This window comes from Electrophorus electricus, chromosome 14 (assembly GCF_013358815.1).
Source record: "Electrophorus electricus isolate fEleEle1 chromosome 14, fEleEle1.pri, whole genome shotgun sequence".
Taxonomy (NCBI): Eukaryota; Metazoa; Chordata; class Actinopteri; order Gymnotiformes; family Gymnotidae; genus Electrophorus; species Electrophorus electricus.
The window spans coordinates 15278232-15305340 of NC_049548.1; the positions used below are offsets into that span (position 1 = coordinate 15278232).

The 27109-nt window shown below is 38.6% G+C and overlaps 4 protein-coding genes across 4 annotated transcripts; 2 read left to right on the top strand and 2 right to left on the bottom strand.

Annotated features, from left to right (window-relative positions):
• Positions 1–2926: 2926 nt before the first annotated feature.
• g6pc3 (glucose 6 phosphatase, catalytic, 3) lies at positions 2927–9621 on the bottom strand. The gene is made up of 6 exons (XM_027005106.2): positions 9069–9621; positions 8597–8703; positions 6431–6521; positions 4570–4688; positions 4119–4260; positions 2927–3918 (listed from the first exon to the last, which is right to left on the bottom strand). The coding sequence occupies exons 1-6, from the start codon at positions 9284–9286 to the stop codon at positions 3576–3578; spliced, it is 1020 nt and encodes a 339-aa protein (XP_026860907.2). The 5' UTR covers positions 9287–9621; the 3' UTR covers positions 2927–3575.
• Positions 9622–11979: 2358 nt separating this feature from the next.
• On the top strand, positions 11980–19514 carry lsm12b (LSM12 homolog b). The gene is made up of 5 exons (XM_027005107.2): positions 11980–12149; positions 13968–14101; positions 15594–15703; positions 18481–18607; positions 18830–19514. Exons 1-5 carry the CDS (start codon positions 12023–12025, stop codon positions 18920–18922), a joined length of 591 nt encoding a protein of 196 aa, XP_026860908.1. The 5' UTR covers positions 11980–12022; the 3' UTR covers positions 18923–19514.
• An 86-nt stretch (positions 19515–19600) lies between these two features.
• Positions 19601–24094, top strand: LOC113574296 (slit homolog 2 protein). Its single transcript, XM_035533583.1, is given in 6 exon segments — positions 19601–21145; positions 21345–21798; positions 22031–22524; positions 22526–22669; positions 22671–22751; positions 22753–24094. Coding segments are annotated over 5 exon segments (1053 nt in total). The 5' UTR covers positions 19601–21145; positions 21345–21570; the 3' UTR covers positions 22859–24094.
• Positions 24095–24122: 28 nt separating this feature from the next.
• On the bottom strand, positions 24123–26927 carry tmem101 (transmembrane protein 101). The gene is made up of 4 exons (XM_035533584.1): positions 26779–26927; positions 26087–26267; positions 25195–25341; positions 24123–24592 (listed from the first exon to the last, which is right to left on the bottom strand). Exons 1-4 carry the CDS (start codon positions 26907–26909, stop codon positions 24284–24286), a joined length of 768 nt encoding a protein of 255 aa, XP_035389477.1. The 5' UTR covers positions 26910–26927; the 3' UTR covers positions 24123–24283.
• Between the last annotated feature and the right edge of the window lie 182 nt (positions 26928–27109).

The window sequence follows — 27109 nt, forward strand, 5'->3', positions numbered from 1 at the left end:
ACACTGAAGATGGGTCGTGGATGGGACTTCCAGCATGACAATGACCAAATACATATGGCCAAGGCAACAAAGGAGTGGCTTAAGAAGAAGCACATTAAAATCTTGGAGTGGCCTAGCCAGTCTCCAGACCTTAATCCCACAGAAAATCTGTGGAGGGAGCTCACTTTGAGTTGCCGAGTGACATCCTCAAAACCTTCAGGATTTGGAGAGTGTTTATAAAGAGGAGTGGGCCAAAATCTCCCAAGACATGCGCAAATCTGGTGACAAACTAAAAGAAACTTCTGTGCTTGCCAACAAGGGTTTCTGTACGAAGTACTAAGTCATGTTTTGCTTGAGGATCAAATACTTATTTCACTTAATCAAATATGTTCATTTATAACCTTTATTTAATGTTTTTATTTTGGATTTCTTTGATATTCTGTCTCTCTCTGTTAAAATAAACCTACCATGAAAATGATAGACATTTCTTTGTAAGGGGGTAAACTTACAAAATCAGCAGAGGATCAAATAATTATTTTCATCCTATGTGAATATATCCTAACAGGAGTAAAAGAGCAGTATTTTTTCATGAGTTATTTCATGAGTTGTATATATTCTAAAGCATGGTATAAAAAACGTAAATGAGATAACTGAAAAAGAACACTGATCAAATTTAGAGAACACCTTCAGATACCTGCAAGTTATTGGTGTTAATCTGGCACCTGGTGCTAATTTCCTTAATTATCTTGCAAACCCTATTTAACTGGCAGCCTAACTTTCCAGTTTTCACTGACTTTGCAAGAGTGACTGAAACCCTCCGGCAGCAGGTTGTCCAGATGAAGGCCAAAGGGGTGACCCTATCAGCCATAGCAAAAGAAGTTGGTTGTTCCAAGTCTGTGAGTTCCAGAATATTTCATCTTTACAACATCACAAACTCATTCAAATCCCCCAAGAAGGCTGGTCGCCCACGAAAGAAAAATGCAAGAGAGGACAGGATAATACGGAGAATCTCCATGGGTAATCGGTTCAACACTGCAGTCGGAATTGCTCACTGGTTCAGCATTGAACAGGGTAAGGATCTGTCTCGTCATACAGTGTCTCGACTTTTAAGAGCATTTGGACTGAAAGCCCACTCTGCAGTGACCAAACCTCTCATTAGCAAAAAGAATCAAAAGGCTAGACTAACCTTTGCTGAGGAGCATGTTGTGTGGACAGAGGAGAAGTGGTCCAGAGTTCACTTTAGTGATGAAAGCAAATTTAATTTATTTGGGTATGATGGGAAACATTATGTTCGTCAACAAACTGGGGAAAGACTGAACCCAAAGTGTGTAAAGAAGTCAGTGAAAGGTGGAGGAGGAAGTGTCATGGTTTGGGGAATGTTTTTGGCAGCAGGAGTTGGACCTCTCATATAACTACATGGCAGAGTGAAGTATGTACCAGAACCTTCTTCAACAAAACATGGTTCCTTCCTTGCATTCATCACTCAATCAGCCAGCAACAATTTTCATGCAGGACAATGCCCCCGTCACACATCAAAACGGGTAAAGCAGGTTCATAAATTTTATAAATTCAAGTTCATAAATTGTTCTCTAATTTTGATCTCCTGTGTCACACAGTGGCTTCTATATATATATATATATATATATATATATACACACACACACACACATAAATATATATACAGTACAGAAGAGTTAGGAACATACTGGGCCACACCCTCAAACTTGCAGGCCACTGATAGAAGTCCTCAGAGTGAGGAAAGACTCCTACTGGAAGGGTGTGTTTGTATATATGTACACGTGAACACACACTCATGCAAATCCCCTCCCCTTCTGGTTATTGAGGAAGAGTTGCAGAAAGGCTAACACAAGCTATAGCCAACATGAAAACAGGCTATTGTCTCCATTTCTGAAACATGAGCTGCAAAATACCCATGACGGTATACTCTTATGAACTGTCACATGATGAGCCAAAATGATTAGCTGCTGAAGGGAACTTTCATTGTAAGTTCCATTGTAATCTTCAGACTGTCTGTTTACTGTTTCTTCCTCCAGTCTGCATGGCTATAGTGATCGTGCTTTTTCTAGATGTGCTCCTCGACCCTGGAACTCTCTGGTCCAACAGTCTGCAACTCTCTATTCAAATCTAACCTTTAAAAAATGTTCTTTCCTTGCCTATAATATTTCTCAAACATAAACTCCTGTGTCATCTCTTGCCCATGTTTTGTAAGTGCTATTTGTAAATATGCTGTATGTTTTTTATATGTCTATACATTTTTATTTTATAATGACTATTGTAAATAATTTGGGGTCCTTGAAAAGTGGCATATACATACAATTTTTTATTATTATTATTAATACTACTTGTGTCTCATCAGATCTTTGGATCTCAGTAATGAGAATTGCTGACATCTTTTCTTTCAAAGCACACAATTAAATCACCCTTTTAGCTTCACTACAAACAGGTAGTGAGAAGACACTGGACGCTTTAGCACTGACATCACCATGGGCTTCAGACACATCTTCTTGAACACTGGCAATGCTTATAACCTACCCACAAACTGTATCATCTTAAATTTTTAAATACATATACAGTCAATATACACTTAAATAAACAATTTACAATTTGCAGTTAAATACTATAATTACTTTGAAAATGATTCACAGGAATTTTCTCTGCACTACAGAAGGGAGTCTAACAGATGGAGTCTAACCAAAATTCTGGAACTCCAGTACACGAGAAACAAGAACCATGTCATGATTAGTCCTTCGCATCTTCCGTGTTCCATGTTTTCCGTCTTGTGTCTTTAGTTCCGTTCCATAGTTTCGTTTCTTCCGCCCCTTGTTTGATTTTCAACACCTATCCCTCGTTTAGTTGATTGTATTTAAGCCTTGCCTTGTTCCCTTAGTTTTTGCTGTTCATTGTGGTTGTTTGTTGACTCCGTGCGTGCATATTTGAATCATTGTGTTAAGTTTGTACTCTGTGCCTTTTGTGTTTCCTAGCCTTCGTGTTTCTTAGCCCAGAGTTTTTCTAGCATCTTTTGTTATATCCTGCTTCCCGTTTGCCTTCGTGTGTTTGTTAATCATGTATCCCCGTACTCTTCGTATTGGTAGTTTGACTCTGGACCGTTATACCGACTCTGATTCTGAATTTGCCCTGAATAAATCTCGCTCTTCTCCGCACATGCATCTGCCTCCTTACCGCTCACTGTTACAAACCACATAAGATTTAGAGTTCTCCTCTGAGGAATTTACGCCCATTTTAAATTTGGGTAGCAATCGGTTTCTTATTTTCAGTAATAAGTATCTATAGCTACCATTTTAGGCATTAGAATGTTATTAGAATATGTAAGGATTCTGACATGTACTTGCTTATAGACATTCTTACGGTCATAATTAAACCCTTCTATGATCACTTAATTTCCAGACTTTCCCAGTATTCACTGCAATTAAAGCTACAATCAAATAGCTGGTCACTTTAAGATTGAGATATACACAAACTTGATGGTTTTTGTGGAGCCGCAAGAAAAAAATAAAAATACCTCAGCCTTCAAGTCTTTGCTTTGAAGATGTGCTAAAAACCGTGACATCTGACCCTCAGTCTTGCTTGGCTTTGGCTGTAAGAAGGTGAACGGTGCCCGGCACCATCACCATGACCACTTGTGGCACAACAACGTATTTGAGGAAGAAGAGAGTGTAAAAGAGCACAGGCGGAATGGTGGGCAGAGGGAATCTACTGATGTGGTAGAGGGCCATGGAGGAAAGGGCCAGGCAGAGTGTTTTTGGCACCCAAGGAAGGGTCCAGCCACCAGGCTTCCAGAACTGAGCAAGGCCCAGGCCCAGAAGCGCACCAGCATCCCGAGTCAGAGAAGAGAAAGGAGTCGTGTCCATGCGAACCCATTCAGGCTTGGAACACCATCTCTTGGCCAACGAAATAGACCTAGAGTTAATAAGAAAAGCGTGAGGACACTGATTCAGTAGCAATACAACACTGCATGACTAACCTTAACGAAAAGTGTACTGACTACATAAGTGTAACCTTCTTTAATTAGTTATTAATTCTTAGGTTTTTGTTTGATCGATCCTGTTACTGTTTACTTAAGTACTATAAATGTGTTGTTCAGTAGCCAGCTCGCATACCAGGAAAGATTCAATCCAGCCTTCTCCAGCAAAGCATGTATTATCAGTGTTCCTAACAGCAAACCCATACTAGTGCGCACGTGGAACAGCAGGGGGCGACATTCAGGCACAGTACGGTTTAGAAAAACTCCGAGAATCAGCCCTGTGAAAATACAAGCGGTAGAATTAAAACATCTAAACTGCAGAGTATTTTCTTTCTGTTTACCAAATTCTAAAAGTATCAACAGTTACAGAAAAAAAATGCAATGCTTGGATCTAAATATCTCATTCTTATTGTAACTATAACTATAGTTATAACTATATAACAAATATTATATAATAATATTATAACTTTATAAGTCATGTTTGGCTATATAAAGTTACATTCAATATTATTAAGCTGCTATACATGTAAAGTTAAAACATACTCTAATGTACTAAATCACTGAAATGAGTTAGTAGGAGCACTGACCTGCCAGAATGCCGGCAATGACCTGATGGGGGAAGTGAGCCAAGATGAAGATCCGAGACAAGCCGAGCACCCCCAACAGCACAGTGTAGAGTAGGTATGGCACTGCAGCCAGGACCTTACTGATTGTATGTACACATGTGAGAGATACAGTGGTGTGAAAAAGTGTTTGCCCCCTTCCTTATTTTTTTTTTTGCATGTTTGTCATACTTAAATGTTTCAGATCATCAAATAAATGTAAATATTAGACAAAGATAACACAATTAAACACAAAGTGCAGTTTTTAAATGGTTTTTATTAAGGGGAAAAAAATCCAAACCTACATGGCCCTGTGTGAAAAAGTGATTGGGCCCCCCCCACCCCCCCTCGTTAAAACATAAATTAACTGTGGTTTATCACATCTTTGGAAAGCTGAGTTCAATTTCTCTAGCCACACCCAGACCTGATTACTCCCACACCTGTTTTCAATCAAGAAATCACTTGAATAGGACCAGGCTGACAAAGTGAAGTAGCCCAAAAGAGCTTCAAAAGCCAGACCTCATGCTGTGATCCAAAGAAATTCAGAAACAAATGAGATACAAAGTAATTGAGATCAGTCTGGAAAAGGTTATAAAGCCATTTCTAAAGCTTTGGGACTCCAGCGAACCACAGTGAGAGCCATTATTCACAAATGGTGAAAACATGGAACAGTGGTGAACCTTCCCAGGAGTGGCCGGCCGACCAACATTAGCCCAAGAGCGCAGCGACGACTCATCCAAGAGGTCACAAAAGACCCCACAACATCATCCAAAGAACTGCAGGCCTCACTTGCCTCAGTTAAGGTCAGTGTTCATGACTCCACCATAAGAAAGAGACAGGGCGAAAATGGCCTGCATGGCAGAGTTCCAGGATGAAAACCACTGCTGATCAAAAAGAACATAAAGGCTCATCTTAGTTTTGCCAGAAAACATCTTGATGATCCCCAATACTTTTGGGAAAATACTCTGTGAACTGACGAGACAAAAGTTGAACTTTTTGGAAGGTGTATGTCCCATTACATCTGGCGTAAAAGTAACACAGCATTTCAGAAAAGGAACATCATACCAACAGTAAAATATGGTGGTGGTAGTGTGATAGTCTGGGGCTGTTTTGCTGCTTCAGAACCTGGAAGACTTGCTGTGGTAAATGGAACCATCAATTCTGTTGTCTACCAAAAAATCCTGAAGGACAATGTCCGGCCATCTATTCATGACCTCAAGCTGAAGCGCACATGGGTTCTGCAGCAGGACCATGATCCAAAACACACCTGCAAGTCCACCTCTGAATGGCTTAAGAAAAACAAAATGAAGTCTTTGGAGTGGCCTGGTCAAAGTCCTGACCAGAATCTGATTGAGATGCTGTGGCATGACCTTAAAAAGGTGGTTCATGCTTGAAAAATCTCCAATGTGGCCGAATTACAACAGTTCTGCAAAGATGCGAGGGCCAAAATTCCTCCACAGCACTGCAAAAGACTCATTGCCACTTATGGCAAATGCTTGATTGCAGTTCTTGCTGCTAAGGGTGGCCCAATTGGTTATGGTTAGGGGGCAATCACTTTCACACAGGGCCATGTAGGTTTGGATTTTTTTCCCCTTAATAATAAAAACCTTCATTTAAAAACTGCATTTTGTGTTTACTTGTGTTATCTTTGTCTAATATTTAAATTTGTTTGAAGATCTGAAACATTTAAGTGTGACAAACATGCCAAAAAATAAGATATCAGGAAGGGGGCAAACACTTTTTCACATCACTGCAAAGACTTTTGTTAAAGTTAGTAAATGTTGTAGTGTTGCACTGTAACTTAGGATAATCGTAAATATATGAACCGCAAAGCTTTGTGACTGACCTGCCAGAGCGCGTGTGAATAAAAGAGGCCAGTGAGGAAACAACCACCCACCACACAGCAGCAGTAACCATGGCGTGACCTGAGGGGCTGCCTGGAGAGCATGAGTTATGCACAACAGCATACAAGTCAAGGAAAGCAATCACTCTCGTTTTGAGTATCAAAGTATCATAAACAGAGGTGGATGTATCATAAACTCCATAAAAGTGGAGTATCAAACAATAGGTGGATGAATTGGTGGATGGATGAACTATATGGTAATTATGGAGTTACTTCTCAAACTTATTTTACAGGATACAGAGGTAGGAAATAGATAAAAGTGCACCGTGAACAAGAACTTGAAGACCTGATGTGTATATGGTGAATGCATGGTCATCTCAGTAATTACAATTTAATATACAGTACATTATAATGGTGCTTTGATACAATTACCAAACTACAATTATCAAATCAAATCTCTTCATATCGCACTTACACAATACTGATGGTGAGTTAAAATCTTAGGTGCTTAGACCCTTACATCAGTTCAGTATTAAATACACAAAAACACTCTATCATTACACAATACACATTATACATAAAACACACTCAATACCATAAACGCAATACACATTATAACATATAGTAGAACAACGTATTATGACCAAAGGTATGTAGAAACCAGACCATCACACTTATATTTACGGCATTTAGAAGACATTCTTATGTACATGTTGGACATGCCACTCCAAAACATTAGGCATTAGTATGGAGTTGGCTTCCCCTCTGTAGACAGAACATTCTCCACACTTCTGTGAAGGCTTTCCACAAGAGTTGGAGTGTGTCTGTGGGAATTTGTGAGCTCTGGCACTGATGTTGCAAAAAAAGACTGGTCTCAAAATCAATATTCCAATTAATTCCAAAGCAATGGGCACAAGCTCATCCCAAATGTGAGGGCTCTGTGCAGGCCACTTTAGTACCTCCATACCAAACTCATCAAACCATGGTTTTATGGTCCTTGCTTTGTGCAGAGGGGTACAGTCATAGTGTATCGGGAAAACATCTTCCCCAAGTTGCCAAAAAAGCATATAAAATATATTTGTTTGCTGTATTATTAGTACTAGCCTCAACTGACACTAAGGGGCATTACCCAAACCCTGAAAAACAGGCCCAGACCATTATGCCTGCTCCAGCAAACTTTATTGTTGACACTGTGCATTCCGGTAGGTAGTGTTGCCCTGGCATCTACCAAACCTAGACTGGTCCATCAGACTGCCATCAGACAGTGAGCATGTTTCCACTAATCCAGAGTCCAGTGGTGATGTGTTTTACATCACTAAAGCCAACAGTGGGCATTACACACATTCTCTCAACCCACTATACTTGTGCTGATAGTGTTGTAAGTAATGCAACAGAGAATAGAGCATTTTTACATGCCATTCGCTTCAGCACTCACTGGCCCCACTCTGTGAATACGTCACTGAGCTGCTGTTCCTCTAGAAAGCTTCCATTTCGCAGTAACAGGACTTACAATTAATAGGAAAATATCTAGAAGGGCAGACATTTTATGAACAATATGGCATACTAAGACAGAGCCAAATTTAATGTAATTGAGATCATCAGTACAACCTATCTTACTGTCAATGTCTGTCTACGGGGATGGCTGTGTGCATGGCTATGCGATTGCTTATATCTGTTAGCAATGGATGTAGCTGACACACCTGAAATCAATTAAGAGGTGTGTCCACATATTTATGGCCATATTGTATATCTAATACACAAAAAACCTGAGTAGAGATGAGCAGCATATATCTCAATAGTTTGCAGTATGCAGTAATTATATAAATACTGCTGTGTATGCTACTGTACACTGCAGTAGCAGAGTGCAGAGTGTGTCATGGAAAGCTTGTGATTTCATGATAAGACTTACAAAAAGAACTATGTTCACTGCAAAAGGTACATAAAATGTTATTTGTGATGTTAGTGTGCAAATAAAAACATTTCAAAATCATTGAAGAGAACTGTACTACATTATATATTACATTATAAAAGAGTACAGAGAGAGAGAGAGAGAGAGAGAGAGAGAGAGAGAGAGAGAGAGAGAGAGAGAGAGAGAGACTGACTGTATACAACCTGATATCTAAACAGATAAAACTATTTAGGTTATTCTAGGGTGTTTTGTTTCCTAACCTGGTCCTGTCTCACAGGTGGACTGGAACTGTTGGAGTTGAGGTCTGTTTTTCACAAAAAGACGGGATTCCCCTATCCACCAGTACGGCCTCTCCCCAAACAGGATCCTACGCAAGAGATAGCACAGTAGTAGTATTATGCTTCATGGCACTCACTGGAAAAAAAAACGCCGGATTTTCCAAGGTTCACGCCACAAATTGTAGATCAAGTACAACATAAAGTGAGTCTGCTGTATGCACAAATGCAAACTACTGCATCAATAATAACGTTAAAGATCAAGTTCTCGACATAGCTATTTACTTGGGAATGTAAGGTCATATATAATTGGTGCGAGTTTTGAATTGTGAAGGAATACGGTGGTGTGAAACAACTTTTAATCTTGTTCAACTCACAGCAAACCAATACATTTTGTGAAGGCGTGAAACCGCTGGTAGTGTTAAGATGTTAAGATGTAAGTGGACAGCGACTGTACCATTTAAACACCAAATTGAGCCATTCCGATATCGTTGCAACCCAGATAATCGCGATGCCCGTTCGTCGGTGCAGGTAGAACACGAGTGGGAAAACGAGAAGAAATGCTGCTTTGGGATCTCCCATATGGGTAGCTATCAGCCAAAAATCCTCATAATTTCTCGTTTTCAACTGAAGAGCCTCCGCCATCCAAATACCGTTACTATATAAGGTTTCCATTTCAGTAAGTCTTAATAAGGTGCTAACGTAGCTGATTAGTAACGGTAGGATAGCTAAGTTACGTGATCTTAGGTTAGCTGTCTAGCAAGCAAAATAACAAGTAGCTAGCTAGATAACTACCGGTATGATGCGCAGCGTCGAACATTGACGCGGGAAGTTTAAAATTAGTATCTATCTAGCTAATTTAAGATAATTGTGCCCCAAGTTCATCATGTGCAGGTTCGCTAATCATGCACTTCCGAAACTATTTGCCAGGAGTGCGGAATAGAGCTACAGTGGCCCTTAAACTATGGAGTCCATTGGCGCCATATCAATCCAAGCTTCGGTAAAATTCATCCGTTCGATTCACTGAAGGATCGAGTTGAGTGAATCGCCGAGTTGAGTGAATCAGTCATGACGTTAGACAATAACAAATTAGTAAAATGCGAAAACAGTTACATGAAAATGAAAATCTGACTAGATTTTATTACTAGATAATCTAATTTCCACTTTGTTAGATGGAATTGTTAGATGTACGCTACAGACTCATAATTTGTGGCCATTTTTTCTTTGAGTTGTCAAAAAAATAAATAATATATATATAATATATGTGTGTGTGTGTGTGTGTGTGTGTGTGTGTGTGTGTGTGTGTGTGTGTGTGTATGTATGTATGTATGTATGTATGTATGTGTGTGTGTGTGTATGTATGTATGTATGTTTTGTATTTGTATTTGTTGGCTATACCGTACAACAGAATCCTTTGTAGAACAATATAACAATGAAATAATTTTGCTGAATGAACAACAACCCTGGATTAAAGTAGCATAAAAAGAGAAATGCAAATATAGGTAAAAATATTAAAAAATTGATCTGTCTCATGTTGCCCTGAAACAGATTCATTACGTTCATTTGGGGATTTCAAACAATTGTTTAGAGTTATAGGTATATCTACCAATCGAAAAGCTTAAAGGTATTCACACAGAATTGGTTAGTTTGGTGCCTGGTTAGAAGGAAAAAAGTCTACTGGCTTCCTTCCAACATGCATTTTATGTGGCAATGGTAGTAAATAAAAAAGAAAAATTGAGCATAATGAATATAGTTTTTATTTACCTTGTAGATTATTCATACCCTTCATCTGTATGAATGTGACTATGTGATTCTCATTTCTCAGTTCCCCTAAATCTGTCCCCACAATGAACAATACAATTTTCATGTGATTCAGTTGATTATCAAGGCAGTCTTGCACTGGATATTATAGTATGAGATTATGTTTGGTTCCAGGAGTGAGCTGGAAAGACAAAATATTACCCTAATGATATTCAAAATTGTAGTGAAGTACACAAGGTTTCCACTTTGCTTGCACAGCTTATGAAGGACCTCTATCTGAAACATCCCCTTTCTCTGGAAATCTTGCGTACTTCACTACAATTTTGAATATCTCTACATCTCTTACTACAGGTACACCTCAGGTACTCACCTGGAATCTTCTTTGGAATTATAATATTCACCTTTTCTGGGCTGTAATAGGGGCCTTGTGGACACATTTTGAACCAATATTATCATTAGTTGCATGTTTTTTGTGCTGTTGATAAAATATTTGTTTGTAAACTACATTTTCTATGTGTGATCACAGAACAACCTTTGTGTGAATTAAAGGTTGCTTTGTCCTGATCCCAGTTGCAGCCTTCTGGAATTGTAAAGTGTGACAGAGGCTGCCACTTAGGACAGTTAAATGGGTTGTCTGTGCCAGGGAGCTGCTCTTTGGGCCGGTGGTCAGAGCTCATGTTTACCTCCTGTCAGAGCTGGGTTTGAGTCCTGGGAAGGATGGCTGCCTTCAGCCTTTACACATGGTGTCAGAAGTGGGATTATTATGGATAGAAATAGTTGGGAACATTAATAATGTCATTCTAAACATCGATAAGTTCAAAGCATTACTTTAGTGGTAATGTGAAATGTTTAGGGGGTCTTTAGCAATCTGAAGGGGGCAGCATTGGTTTTTTTTTTGGAGAATAGTGGTTTCCTCTGTGGTAAGCTGCCACTAAGCACTCGTTCAGTATTTTTCTTATGCATGACCCATAATTACCAATTGCAAGGGACGCCTGCAGATAGCTGTTACCCTCTGCACTTGTTTGAGGATTCTTAAGACATGTGATCTTATGACATGGCCAGTCATGCACATGTTGCTATGCATCATTCATACTGTAACAGAATTCACAAGAACAGGTAACCACAGTTGTGTTTTTGTTATGATCTAACCCTAACCGAAACCGACTGGAACACATGACTCCAGCTATCCTTCTTACTTTCATTTTCCTAGTGAATTACATAGCCTACTTGTCCCATCAGTAATCTGGATTGTTTAAAACCTTTAAAAGTTTCAGTGTTGTTTGTTAAATAATACTTTATTTATCCTTAACATATTGTTATTACTTAGAAGAAGTCAAATTTCAGGAGCCACCCATGCAGAAATGTTGTAATTTAAAGGTCTCAAACCTTTCCTTTCAACTACCTACTTCCTTTCAACTATCTACTGAACAGTAAATAAGTTTTACTGTTGGTCCTTATTTCATTAAAAGCCTATTAGAACCCATTCCACGTAAATATATGCTAATATTTCACACTTTGTAACAAGAGTTAAATGAATGGTAAAAAATGTTCTTTGTACTGTCCGTCGTCAGACACGCCCAGTTTTCCTCGGAGTCACGCCGTCGCGCACGTTTACGTAAAGCTGGCGCTCCGGTTTCCCTGGCGGAGAAGATGGCGGCTCCTGGACCGGGGGAGTATTTTAGTGTTGGGAGCCTTGTCTCTTGCCTCACCTGTTTGGGCCAACGTTTGCAAGGAGAGGTCGTGGCCTTCGATTACCAGACCAAGATGTTAACTCTGAGTATCCTTTCTCTGTTCGATGTGGCTAATGGTCGGATGTCCTCCTCGGCTCTTTAGGGCCTCTGTTAGGGTAACCGAAATGTGTCAGATAGACCGTGCGCGAGCGTGTTTATGTGCGTTGCTAGCTAGCGGTGAGCTAACGCTGCGAGTTTGAACCACGATGCTAATAGTTTCTGTCTTCATTCAAAGTGTGTTCGGGTTAATCTCTTCTCTTCCCCCAACGTGGTCCACTGCTGTCCGGTCATGGTTCATGCGCGGGCTTTGGTTGAGGGGTTGGATCGATTGTGTTCACAATTCAGGGCGGCTCGTGTTGTTTTGACATATTAATCGTGGCCAGGCAGCTAGGTTAGCTAGCTTGCTCACTAGAAGGATGGCTGGATGGCTCCTATAGCAAGTCCAGAGGCGTCATGGTAGCGTTCACGCCTTGCTGCTTGATTTCCAATGACTAAATTCTGCACATGGTTTTTCCCCCCCCAGATTAGATTAGTTCCACTAGCTTTCGACAGGCTCTTTATTAGTGACTAGAACACTCATAGCTGTTAGCTAACCATCAAAATGTAGTTCAGACATAGTAGTACTGCGTATTGGCTGGCTCAAAGAGCATCATTGTGTGTATTGATTAGCTAAGGCTAGCTATTTATATTGCTAGCTAGCTAGCTAATATTTCTACTCTTTATCAGATCGTGGACTTAAATCAGTAAAATACGTTGTTGTATAAACGGAGTAGTTTTAAAAATCAGCAGTCTAAACAGCTAGCTGCAGGTAATTTATGCATCTAAGTAAGGTAGCCAGCCAGCTAACTTGTAAAAGTCTTTAGGTCGCTAGCTAGGTTATCATTGCGAAACGGCGCATGTATGAGCATCCGATTTGACATACTGTCTTGTGTGTTACATAGAATTTAAGTTGGTGGCTTTATCGTTGAACGGTTTTATTTGGGTTGATGTGGTAGGTATAACGTTAGAAGGTCGCATATAGATCACTGACAGACGACGTTTGATTCATTTAACAAAAATGAAGATTTTCTTCATTTTGTTCAGCTATTCATTTTAGAATATTTGTAAAACGACTGTAAAATGCACATTACTAAAAAATAAAATAGAAACTGAGAATAATCTTATTTTGTATGCCTGTTGAATGTAATCCTGTGTCGGATTACATGGACAGAAACCCCTACAATCTATCGTTCTGTACTAGACACGATGTCAGTGGAGAAACGTCAACATAGCTGATTTGATGCTCAAATACAAGCGCCTTCACACTTATTTTGTGCAAACAATTCAGTATGTGTCTGCTGTGTGTAGTTGTGCAAGTCAAACAGAACTTTTGGCATGAATGATGTTAAACCAGTTTTTATAAAATAATAAGATTTTGTCTTGTGTTTAGCTTTTTAAAAAATCAGGCTGTGTATTGCAAGGATATAAAATGGCTTTGATCTTCAGTCAAATCTCAGTTTACACAAATCAGGAAGAAACAGCTGAAAAGGCCAAGATAGTTTTTAACTAAATTGCTCAACAGGAATTGTCGTTCCCCCCTCCCACTTCCCAGTTGGCTTTGTGTCCACGCACTGTATTTGAAGTGTCATATTTTTATTTCTTTTTTTATTTAGCTTTTTTTTTGTTGTTGCAGTTTTTTCCTTTGCTATATGAAATATTTTCTGGGTTATTATAATTGCACTTTTCTTCCTTCTGGTTTATGTATAGCTCATACTCTAAAGCAGCATAGTAAATACTAAAAACAGCTAAAAAGTGGTGTTTTAAATGTTGTGACTTTGATTTTTGTCCAAGGCCCTCAGATCTGTATTCCTTAACTTTTTGCCCAGAATGTGCTTCCTCAAGCGGTAAGCCCAACCTCAGTGATGTTGTCCTGATTAACTTAGCCTACGTTTCAGAGGTGGATATTATTAATGACCGCAGTGAGACTCCACCTCCTCTATCATCTTTGAATGTTAGCAAGGTAAGGTCAATTTCATCTCCCTTTGACCTTTATGAGCATAATCCTTTAACCAGGAGTGGTGGGTTGGCTTGGGTTATTCAAACAGAGGAGTTTATGAAGCCTCTTATGAGTTGTTAAATGTAGGTCTGTCACGATAATCAAATTTTAGTTGATGATTGTCTTGCAAATAATTGAGATTAATGATCATTTTTATTACAGTATTATATTAATAATATCCTCACAACTCTTATGATGTTTATTAATTTATTGAATGGCTTTAGAAAATCTAATACATTTGTATTCTTATGATAATAGCAAATTTAATTCTGAAAATAAATAAAATGATTCTGAAAGTAAACTAATTCAAATGAGACATACTGTGGCCCAGACATGTACTCATTAAAATGATGAGATTGTTGGCAAAGTATATCAAAGTTTGTGCATGCACAAGCAAAATAATTTCATTGCACATTTTACAGCAAGACACCGGTTCTGCAGTATGTATAGAAACTAATGTGTAGAATTACCTAATGTAACACAAATATATGGTTTACGTAAATTAATGAAAAATACACTTGAATTTTTTTCAAGACTATTGGCAGTTGTCCAAAGCCTAGGTTTTGTCAGCACTTTTGTTGAGCTTTATACATGTACAGGGTCAGAAACCACAAAATTATGTAATAACGAGGTTTGAGACAGTGTCAGTAAGATCATTTTTGGCTTGCAGTTTGAATGATTTTAAATCATGTACATCTGCTTTGTTAGCTGCATTACCCTTCAAATTCCAGTGCAAAATTGAAGGAAACTTCATACTCCAATCAAGGGAAAAGTAAATTTTATTGTATTGCTTTATGTATGCTCAAATTCGTATTCAATGTGTTTGGAATCAAATTACTGTGGAAAATAATCGCCGTCAGAGCAAATAATCAAGGTCTGTCAGTACAAAACCACACGATCAGGTGACTGGGCTGTGGAACAGTCACGAATGTCTTGTACTGCTGCTGCAGCAGTTTAGAGTTGCTTGACTTTGTCAGAAAGTAATCCCTACAAGAGATGCAGAGAAAACAATCATATTGGCAGATCTCTTGTCCAGTCAGTAACATTTGAATCCGTAACTTCACATCGCTTTTGAGGAACCAGGCAGTTGTCATGGTTCCAGGAAAATATGTGCATAAAAAACAAAAGTAAACTTTTTGACAACTCGAATCAAGAATTGCAACTGAAAATGGGCCAGTTTTTGGCACTACAAAAAATAGATACAATTTGTACAATCCTGAAATGGTGCATGTATGAGGTTGCTGTTTTGAAAATTATTGACTGGACTAGTGATCTGGCTCTTGAGCTATGTTTTTCTCTCTTTGCGTGTAGGTGTTTCTTTCTGTAGTAACACTGTGTAACCAAACGACTGTTCCTATATGCAAGGGACCTTACATGAATTGTGTGGCTGACATGCTGCTGTCTTCTGCATGGCTGTCTGTGTGTTTTGAACGTTCGAATGTTTTTCCCCTCTCAGCTCGCCAGTCGGGCAAGGACGGAAAAGGAAGACAAGTTGTCCCAAGCCTATGCAATCAGCGCTGGGGTTTCAGTTGAGGGCCAGCAACTATTCCAGACTATACATAAAACGTAAGTCAGCACACGGGATGCACACACAAGCTGCTCCTTCTCTAAACAAGAGGCCATGTTCTGGTTCTCTCAAGCTTCCCACACGCTGACTGAGCCATGGCCTCCAAAGTTGTCAGTTCATTGCCAAGCGGAAGGCGTTGGGAGGCTTGGATGTAAACTGTCTCTTATCGCCAGTGTCATTGTTTGGTTAGGCTGTTCGTTTTTGTGCTTAAAGGCCACTGCGTTTAATGAGAGAAAGTTACATAGAGAAATTGTCAGATTTTAGTGATCACTTCAGTAAGAAGCATTCTGTGAGCATTCTGAGCTGAAAGAAATAATAAATCAGTAACATGAGCACAACCCTGAATGACTGTAAAGATGTTATAATTGTGTAATTAGCATATGACAGGGCTGAACAATATGGGGGTAATAAATATTTCATATTTGAAAAGTGAAAGGAAAAAGTCAAACTGGCAAACTATCCTGCTTTAGCAATGGAAAAAAGGTCTATTTAGGGTAGAGCAGTGCAATAGATTATGAACACTTGTGAGATGTGATTGTGTTCAAAATTATTGGACCAGAAATGAGTACCAAAGATATGTTGTTGCTAGCGAGCTGTGATGTCAGCAGTGACATTAGCCACGTGTCTTTTGTAGATGGAAGCATTTAACGTGTAGAGTTGTAGTCATTGCCTACCAATTGTGCAATAAGTGCAGCTCACATCATTTCTCTCTGCCCATTGGTTCTGGCACAGTTATTGTGTTCCTTTTCTCAGCACTGCACAGAACAAATTAGCAGTTTTCAGAAAGTTCACTAAATGGGCCACTTGAACAAAGTGCAGTTTTTATTAACAGTAAATAGTTTAAGTACAAACATTGTCCACAATAGCAGCATGTTTACGTGTAGCGTCATGCTGCGTTAAGTATGAAAGTAGAAATGTTATTTGCTTGTGCTTATTTTTGCCTCTAATTTTGGCTGGATGAGTTGGGGAAATGTTGCATTTCTGTGTATGAGAAGGTGAAATATTACATTACATTTGTATAGCTGAGAGTGACATTGTTGTATTCAATCCATTCAGCCTAAAACAAGCCAACAGTGTAACCAAATTAAAATTAATCTCTTTTAAAATTGACATATTTTCTATTAAATGATGGCCACTCCTTCCTTCTGAGTTATTACATCTCAATATTTGAGTTATAATATCTGACTCATTATAACATCTCAAAAACCAAACCTCCTTAAGTCTTTTTTTTTTTTTTTTTTTTTTTTTTTTTTTTAGGGCAGAAATAAGCACAAACACACAGCAGAAATTAAAGACACATGTTTTCAGTTTCGTTTTAAATGGTGTGATGACTTCATGAAGTTTGGTTCAAAAAGTAAAGAGGTGGAAAGTTGTTTCTGGCAGCTGGGCTCAGCCATTGTTCCTGAATTACCAAGGTGGTATAGTTCAAGGTCATTTTGCCATTGAGGAACATTGAACGCTGGCGGTTCTCCAAGGATGAACACTTTTTGTAGAGGTAGTGCAAATCATGTAAACTCACTCACTGGGTCATGTTTAGCTGGCTTATGTTCACCGACACAAAAAATGTAGTTAGTTGAAAAAAACATTATTGAAGGTTGTTTGGTTTGTTTTTGTTTGTTAATTAAGCATTGTACTTTTCACTACTAAGGAAATTGTGCACTCGTTTCCCATTATTTGCTCTTAGTTTCTCCCTTATATTATTTTGCATTGCCCATGTGGTTTTATTCAAGTTAGAAACACACACACACACACACACACACACACACACACACACACACACACACACACACATTCAACCCAAATGTAGGTCCTTAAGCAAGGTTGTGGAGATGAATGCTGGCAGAGTAACAGATGTGCTATGTAAGAGTGGTGCTTTCCATCTGTGCCTTTATGTCCTTGGTTAATGGACAGTATAATCATTCTCTTTGGCAGCATGTTTTGTTTAAAAAAAAAAACAAAAAAAAAAAAAAAAAAAAACTAGCTAGATCCAAGATTGAAGCTTTTTGATGCATGATTCAGAGAGATTGTGTCTTATTTAAATAATAAAAAATCAGCAACAGTAGGCATAATTTATGACTGCAGTACTGCATTGTGTTAACCAGTATAGACCTGAAATTAAAAGATGATAGTCATTTCCAGCCCCTCAACTGAGTTTGGTCGATACTTATTTCAGTGTCACCTAGTGTAAGTAGAAGGCAGGTTTAGCTAAAGAATTCTTCCTGTGCTTGGAATGATTGCTTGATTGCAAATATTCATGTTGTTCTTTTGGTTTGAGATTTCTGTTAATTGTAAATCCCTATACAATTTTATTCCCACAGCATAAGCAAATATAGTTAACAATACAAATCTACTACAATACTACAACTGTACTAGAAGACTCAGGGCTGACAAGACTGCTGCAATTAATAAATTGCTCTTAGACTGCATAAAACTACCACTCAGCAAAACTGTTTTTAGCATGACTGAAAATTACCTGACACTGGCCAGTTGTGGGTTCAGGTGTCACTGAAAGCCATGCTGTAAGGGTAAACTAATGTAGCGAGCACAGTCTTTTCACTCCTACTCACACACATGGCTGAGTCAAACTGGGTATCTGGTTTCAAAACAGTGGTGTTAAATATAGCTGAGCTGTACCATGTTTGTATGTTGATTCCATTAGTGTCATTCATACATTTAATACTGCTCTACTCAAATGAGAGAAATTTAGCTGCATTTATGAATGCAACCAATGATTAATATTTTGGTCTTTTCTTGGCAACAATTTTCCCCCTTTCAGCATCAAGGACTGCAAATGGCAGGAGAAGAACATTATTGTGATGGATGATGTCATAATCTCACCACCGTATCAGGTGGAGAACTGCAAAGGAAAAGAGGGAAGCGCTTTAAGTCATATACGCAAAATTGTGAGTATCTCTCTCATCCAATATAACAGCAGTGGATATATTCAGGGGCCACTATTTCAGGCTGTTGTCACTATAAAGAGTTCTGTTATTTAAAAGCTGATGTTGCTTGAGCTGTAGTTGTGTAGCTCTCACTGATTTTGCTTTGTGCTCTAATGTTTTGGGGATTTAAGGTTTTTCATTGGTTGTCATTTGTGTGTCCCATTTTCTGTCTCTTTAATATAGGTTGAGAAACATTTTAGAGATGTGGAAACTCAGAAGTCGATGCAGCGTTCACAAGCACAGCAAACACAGAAGGACTCGTCGTTATCCTCCTGAGATGGAGAGTGGGTGGGCGTGGATCAGCCACAGAGGGCACGGTGGGCATCAGGGCCCCGAGAGCTGAGCGAGAATATCGCTCCCCTCTACCCCCTCCCCATTTCAATGTCTCAGTCAGAGGGCAAGGGCACCAAGGGGTCTGGAAGATCAAATGAAAAACAAAAGAAAAAAACTTTAAAAATGAAAAAAGAAAGAAATCAGAAAAAGTGAGGTTTGAAAGAGTTAATTCTAAATTAGACTTTATAAAGATAATTTAAAATACCGACTATTAAGGAACCCATAGTTTCCCTGACTAACTTTCAGTATCTTACCCTCTCTTTCCTTCTGTGCCCTCTTCTTACTCTTTCCTTATTGTTTCTTTTCTTCTCTCCCTTCATTTTTGTCCCTCCTTCGCTTTCAATTCCATTTTGTCAAAAAGGAAAACCTAAACAGTCAGAAAGGCTTGTTAGTGCTTTTTTTTATCCATAATTTTGTTTTTTTGCCATCTTCATGTTCTACATTGTCTGTATTTTCTGTATTTTAAACAAAAATGTGACTTGAAATGCCACACTTTAAAAAAGGACATTTTCTAAAATAAAAGTAACAAAAATTCTGACTGTAATACTGTAATTTTCACAAGTTCTTATGAAACACTGTTCACACTAAAAACATGGTTTATAAGCATTTCTTGGAAAAAGAGTGTTTGGGAAACATTGCTGGTAAGAAGCACATGTCCATTAAGATGTATGTTTAATCTCTTAAAGTTTGCCCAACGTGACATCTTAATCCTTTGGTCACCTGCTCTGGGTGTGATTTTTATATACAGGCTTTATACCAGTCATACTACAGAAATGTGGATTTGGGTATTGAAACTTCTTAATTACACTCAATATCTTACATAATTCCTGTGATACCTTTTCCAATAGCCTGTATTTATAGTGAATTTAGGGCAGATTCCAAAATGTTTAAATTAAGATAATGTACAAGTTGTAAATATTTTTCTCAGTGGTGGTAAGCCTGGTTGAAGGAACATGGAGGATGCTTCTGGGCAATTTTGGACCTTTTGTCAGTAATCCAGGGATTGTATACTATTTAACTGGTGGGAATGCATTCATTGACCGCTATTAAGAAAACAAGTTTGTCAGGTCAGATTATTACTTTTTATTTTAGCATTTTTAAGAGGAAATTAAATCATATGAAGAAGAGTGATGAGTGGGTTAAGGCTAATGGCAGTGAGGGAAAATCTCACTCCAGAGACATTAAGAAAAAACCTTGAGGAGTAATGTCTTAAAGGGGGAAGCGCTTGAGGGGAAAGCAGGATTGAAAACAGATTTGAGTGATATTTAGGAAAGTTCTATGAGACATCTAAAATTCATTGTTTGACAAAAGAGTAATTTATTGGCTTTATTGCACAGAATAGCAATAGGTATTAGAAATGCATGGCAGGATAAGAGTTAATGAGATGGAAAATGGTAATATACTAAATATCTTATACATGTTTCTGAAGCATTTTGGTAAGGCCTTTAACATGAGCATTAATTAAACTAAGATAAATAATTTATTTATAACATACTCTAGGACATAAAACCTTTGTTGACTTGCACATTAATGTTTTAATGGTTTTTAAATAAGTTATAAGGCTGATTATATGATTACTGAAATTGATATGGCTGATTGCATCAGTGCTGACACAGATCTTTGATGTTTCCATGGTTTAAATCAAAGACAAAGTGGTGGGTATAGGCTGTGTCATGGCTTTTCCATTGTAAGGAGTTTATTTACAGGTAATTCAATCCATCCATGTCCTATTATTTAGGTGTGCCAAGAGCTCTTTGTTTTTGTAGTGATGCAACTTGAAAGACGCGAGTTTGAAAAGCTTGGAGGTTCTAAGCAGAATCTGTGGACACTACATGGTCTACTTCGTTGTAAGCTTTAAAGTTTTGTGTTTTTTGTAAGTGACACAACCTTTCAGATGATGTACGCATTAATTAAACAGTGTGTGTATGCCTTTAGGTGTAACTGAAACGTTCATGGAGTCACGCAGTGTTTGGGATGAGAACTAGTCAATGTTATCAGCTGCAAAAGAGATCACCTTTACACAGACTGCTTGTCTTAATGCTCAGAAGCATCCTGTTGGAAATGTACTCCTGCTACTTTATTCCCTTGCCCTTGTGAACACTTTTACATAGACTGCAATGGTAAATGAATGCAGTAAAGAACAGAGTGGTCTGACTGACGATTGTGGTAAGTCTAACTTAACTCACTGTTTTTCCTTTGCACTTAGAGCATGATTAAATGTCTTACTATAAATTGTCCTCATTAAAAATGGCAAACCATCTGTTCAGGAATTTTGTTCTACATGATGATTGATGCAAAGTTTTATACAAAATCTTCAGTGGATTAAGGGATTAAACTCATTTATTTTCTCATTTTTACATAACAGAGAAATCCACTCTTTGGAACCACCTGGATTGAGTCATTTTATTCTTCACCATGAACACATGAAGTTTTTTCCTATAGAAAAGAGCAGCATTCCTGCCTTTCTGCTTTAGTTACTCCATTTCAACTGAGATATTTATTTAGATGCCAGCTTTATCTGAGCTCAAAGGATGGAAGAGACTACGAGTGACCAATATATTGCAAATGCTAAATAAGGGGTCTTCTTACTGATGCTGATTCAGGGGTCAAAATGTTCAGGATCACCTCTTTTTTTCCCCCTCCTCATGTCTCTGGTGGCGGGTTCTAAGGTGTGTCCTCATAACTACCCGTGTTATGACAACTCAGATATTGTGGACTGTCGTGCCCGTGGTTTCACACATGTACCACATGGAATTCCTCATGGTACCTGGCTCCTGGATCTTAGTGGGAATAAACTGTTTGAGCTGCAGAGCACTTGTGTATCATCTTGCTTCAGAACAGCAGCATTAACATGCACAACCCCAGGTGAGTTTCTCATTTATTTTAGAGCTAAATAGTACGTATATATACTATCAGCGAACTTATTAAGACATGCCAGGCTCTTACCTGGCTGAAATACTTGCAGTGAACATTAAATGAGCAAACTCAGTCAAGTACTTGAAGAAATTTGTGGTAAATTCTAAGTTATACAGTTATCTCTAAGTTATACAGTTATATAATGTCTATTATATGAAATTGTATTATATTAAAGTTTAATATAAGTTATTATATGAAACATCTCTTCTCTAACTGTTGCAGGCTCTGTTATTTTTGTCTTTTCTGGAGAAATTGGACCTAGATCACGAGCTTTGCTCCCTTGCCGAAGACTTCTCTCGTGGTTTGACCTCGCTCAAGGATCTACGGCTGGATCACAATTTTCTGGAGCACCTTGAGAGCCACTCCTTTGGCCAGTTTGAAAGCCTAGAGAAGCTGGACCTCAGTCACAACTGCCTTCAGGATATCCATTTTACAACATTCCATGGCCTAAAACAGCTCAACCTTGCCTGTAACCAGCTTCATGAGCTTCCAGCTGGTCTGTTAACCATGCAAGACAGTCTGAACGTCCTCCTCCTGGGCCACATTATTTCCAGTATCAAAGCAGAAGCCTTTAACCCCTTACACAGTCTTGGTTTTCTGGGCTTGGAGGCTAATCAGCTGAGGAACCTCATTCAAGACATTCCTGAACCTCCAGATATCCACTATACACTTGCAGCTGTTGGAGAATCCATGGGTATGTGATTGTGAGCTGCACCGTGTTTTCAGCAAGATCCTCCATGTTCACCGCCTGTACATAGATGACTACTGGAATATCATGTCATTCCCCACCTCTCTTGGCTGGGGCATCCCTGGCTTTGATGGACAGTCATCTGTCCATGGCAGAGACAGCTACAGTTCATTACAGCCACGGTAGTAATGGTTACTGTAGTGTTTGCTATAGTGATGGCAGAACACAACCGGAGGAAGAGAAAGGAGAACCTTGGAACACATGGCACAAAATAAGAAAGACAACGTAGTGAAGTGGCAAAACGCAACGGCCTACTGAATAGTGGAAGAAATTTGCTGACTGTGATGGTGTAAGCTAGGTTTAGATATTTCCCCTATGTGTGTAATGAGGATTATTAATATCTATATATAAACTATTTTATAACAACTTTGGGTAAAGTGGTAAATAGTGATGCCCCAGTGTGTGAGAGAGAAATACAGGGTTAGATCAAACCATTCTTAAAGTATTTTGCTAGTTCAGCAATAAATCATGCTTTATGAGACAGGCCATTGGTCTCAGAAATGGTAACAAGAGCCTAGTTTAGGCAGCACAACTGGAGCCTTTGTTCATGAGTCTTGGGCACAGTAGCAGTAGGAAAGCACAAACACAAACAAGGATGCAGATTTGTTTAAATCAGCCAATTCTATACTGAGCAAGTCAACATACGTTTTATGTATTTATCATTCCTTTATTTAACATGGCTGTCCCATGGAGTGGATGATCTCAAGAGATGTAAGCATATGGTTCAATAAGGATTTCTTTATAAAAAAACAAAAAAACAAAACAGTAATCTTGAAGCTCTAGATCAAGCCTGCTGTCATAGAAGATTTTACAATCAGTCAAGTAGTGTTTTTATTGTCCATCTATCCCCAATTACCATTTTGCATCATTCTGACCACACTGGTTTGTAAAAGTTAGTCATATTTCAAAGGATTATTCAAAAATATATAATTATGGGCCTCCAAATAAACAATTGTTGATAGTCCCACTGGGTGGTGTTACTGGTTAAAATTCATTTCATTATTAAACCAAGATTATTGCAAAATGTGGGAACAACCCAGCAATTCTTTCTTCAGAGGAAAATAAGAAGAATTCTGAAGAATATCATCACTTTTAACTGTACATTGTAGACCATAATTTTATACACCAAGCTGTGATGATTAAAAACCACCATTAAATAGAAAACCATGACTGTTTAATAGATAATGATACAATGAAATGTTATGTATGGAATGTGAGATTATAGTGGTCAACTAACAAAGGCAATGCCTTAAGACTGTACAAGCTTGATAGCTGGCAAAAATATTCCCCTTTTTATCCCAATACACAGCATTAAAAACAGTATAACAGCCTTTTAAACAGGCCCTAATATATTTAACTAAGACTGGATATTGTTTTTACACATGAAGTAAAAAATTCTCCATCTTTTGTTTTAAATAAAGAAGCAAAAATGTAAACAGACACTTGTTGATTCTCTCACCCCCCCCCCCCTCCCTTAAAATGACGATTTCAAAACCCTGGACACAAACTGGGGCAAAAAGGTAGGGTGTGTTGAAATTTATATCCTCTTCAAATACTTTACGGTCACTCTACGTCAACCCCTTAGATACAGCTAGAATTCCATTCTATATCAGCAAAGTTGACTTTGCTTTTCTGGGTCCTTAGCCATCTGTGGCTAGGATAAGCACTGCCCCAAAGATGCCCACATTTTGTCCGATTAGTTTCATTTGGTTCCAGAACTCCACACGCCGGCTGTGGTGCCAGTAACCAAAGTTACCGTCAATGAAGAGTATTACCCATGGAAGAAGGATGGCTAGAATTTGAGAGGATAACCGTACATAGCAGCCAGACAGGAAGGAGAGCGCCAGTACCCCAAAGACCAGCACTAGGAGCTGAACAGTGACTTCTCCACCTGGGATATGGTCCAGGTAGGCCAGTCTGTCCTCCTGACTGTGCTGAAGGGAGTACACCTGATAAGGACAAAGAGCATGGTTCAAAATGATCAGTTAGCAGCTAGCAGTCAGGACGTGTGCAACAAAAAGAATAGAAAAGATCAGAGCACTAGCTTTTAAATGACCAAATTTATCTTAAAATCTCAGCAATCGAAATCAAGTCAGTTAAGTGCTTCACACTGCTCATGCGCAGTCCGCGCTAATATGATTTTATATTTGTTTCTTCTCTGTTGGTTGTTTATTTAAAGATTAACAATGAATGGCAATATCTCCCCGTTTTAATGAAAAATTAAAGTAAATTAAGATTCACGGGAATGACATACAAATAAATACCATATCACCTATAACAGATCAGAAGGTTTTTTCACAGTTGAAAGTAAGAAATTAATATAACTTTAATTTTGTAAATGTTAAAGCAAGTCAAAAATAATTAGGTCTAAAACAACTAAGGAGAAAATGAACACTCCAAAAAAAAAATCGAAAACATGTAGGATGCAGTCCATACCAGCTAAACAAGAATGAAAATCAACCCAGGGCAAACTGCAATGTTAAAAAAAAAGAAAAAAGAAAAAAAAAGAGAGAGAGAGAGAGAGAGAGAGAGAGAAAATGAGAAATCCTACCATGCATATTAAGTAGATTCCTAAGAAGACCTGCCCAGTAGACTGAAGTGAGCGTGTGCGAGGTTTCTGTCTGTACATCTCCCCCGCCCCACTGGCCAGCACCAGAAAGCCTCCGATTACAGCCAAGGCTCGTGAGTACATTCTGACCTGAGGGACACAAATGTGACAATGTTTATGATTGGGCTGGTCTGACAAGGTGATGAGTGTGATGTGAAGTCTCCTGGTCTCAAGAGCTTTTTTTCTATAATGTAATTATTGCTAGTAGGATCCCTGCTGTTTAATATGTGAAAACATTAGCTCACAGCTTTTTCAAAAATCTGGTATAATATAGTTTTAAGCAACTGGTTTTCAAATGAACAGAGTACATTATTCCATGTTAAGTCACTTGAAAACCATATTATCCACTGAGACCCTGTGATTGTGGGAAGAATTCAACAGAAGTTATAGGGATACATGGACTGCTCTTTAACACACCTCTTCATTTATTTATTTTGTGAATGCAAAGGAAACTTTATGAAACAGCCAAAATGAACCATTATGCAGTTTCCTGGTACTAAAAGGCTTTACATTTAGCTTTCAATGAATATCATAAATTATTATTATTTACATTTAGAGTTAAACACTGCCATCATCTGGCTGAGATGAGAACGACAAACTGGGACACTAAAAACAGTGAACAAAAAACTAGCACATTTTCAACACAAACCATAAATCACATATGTAGACATTTGTCAGGAAAAAAATTCCCTTGGTGAAAGCTGCAGACCTCAGTGTCTGTACTCTGTAGAATCACTGGACTAAACCTTTGGGGCATAAATTACAAAAATATAAAACTAGTTTACAGGGGCAATCCTGTATGCATATCCTGTTTATCATGTTTCTTTACACCTACCTTTAACCAGTCTCCATAATAGACATGTCCACCAATGTAGGACACATAGGTGCTGAAGCCCAGCTGAATGGCCGCACAAAGGGCAAACCATCTCCTCTTCACCCCAAATGACATGAAGCTGGCACATAGCACTGCAGCACCCATGTCAATGTACAGGTAGGGCACCTGAATATCTGGCTTTCTGAAAGAAAGAAAGTATATTAATGCTTCATCACAGAGAGTAGCCTGTGTGCAACACATTTTAGTGAACCTTTTAGTGGGCCTACCAAACAATCACATTTATATGTCTAATTAATGCAAGCTGGCATAAGTTCCTCTGTGCTGTTCCCCTAACGACTAAACCACAAAGGAAAAATTAAAGGATCGTGAAACTAAAAATGAAAGCTTTTGCATCAAATAGGACCACAGAAGAGAGGGGGATAGCTGCGTACAGATGGGTGACTGGATCCAGGAATTACCGTGGTCATTCTTTGTCTTCCAGGCGAAAATATGATAGCACCAATATTTTCATAAGAGAACTGACAGCATACATATACTTTACAGCATACCTAAACTTGACCACATACGTCGGGCCTCTGAAACTTTTCGCGCACCTAAATGACGTTACGTCTCATTCAGTCTGCTAATAGGGGAACATTACGCTTCTATTTACTGTCTCACATGTCTGAACATCCTTTAACCAAATCGCTTACCGTTTTACATCTGCCCTCTCTGCAAAAAGCATAAGCATACTAAAACAATTCCAGAAGCCGAATCGAGTCAGGATAAATGCTCCAGACTGCATAATCACTCTTAACACCTCCTTTCTGTTGGGAGCAGCCATGATTATTGTGGGCGGATATTACGGCTTCTTCAGGCAGCAAGGGCAGAAAAAACAGAGACGCGCAAACCTAGTGGAAACTCTCTTCTGCCACCACTGATCTGGGGCTTTATTAGAAATTGTCTGGAGCCCATTGTGCAAGTCGCTACAAATCAAGCTCAGCGCGTTTTTAGAGAAATCGGCAAAGTAGTGCATTTTTGTTT

Excerpts from the sequence above, each read along its gene's own strand:
- g6pc3 (XM_027005106.2), bottom strand. The coding sequence starts at position 9,286 with ATGGAAACCTTATATAGTAACGGTATTTGGATGGCGGAGGCTCTTCAG. Across the intron at positions 8,704-9,068 it reads CTCAATTTGGTGTTTAAATG|GATCCTGTTTGGGGAGAGGC; the intron begins GTACAGTCGCTG and ends TCTCTTGCGTAG. Across the intron at positions 4,689-6,430 it reads ATTCACACGCGCTCTGGCAG|TAAGGTCCTGGCTGCAGTGC; the intron begins GTCAGTCACAAA and ends ACATACAATCAG.
- lsm12b (XM_027005107.2), top strand. The coding sequence starts at position 12,023 with ATGGCGGCTCCTGGACCGGGGGAGTATTTTAGTGTTGGGAGCCTTGTC. Across the intron at positions 12,150-13,967 it reads GACCAAGATGTTAACTCTGA|AATGTGCTTCCTCAAGCGGT; the intron begins GTATCCTTTCTC and ends CTTTTTGCCCAG. Across the intron at positions 18,608-18,829 it reads TAAGTCATATACGCAAAATT|GTTGAGAAACATTTTAGAGA; the intron begins GTGAGTATCTCT and ends TCTTTAATATAG.
- tmem101 (XM_035533584.1), bottom strand. The coding sequence starts at position 26,909 with ATGGCTGCTCCCAACAGAAAGGAGGTGTTAAGAGTGATTATGCAGTCT. Across the intron at positions 26,268-26,778 it reads GAGAGGGCAGATGTAAAACG|AAAGCCAGATATTCAGGTGC; the intron begins GTAAGCGATTTG and ends TCTTTCTTTCAG. Across the intron at positions 24,593-25,194 it reads GAATCTACTTAATATGCATG|GTGTACTCCCTTCAGCACAG; the intron begins GTAGGATTTCTC and ends TGTCCTTATCAG.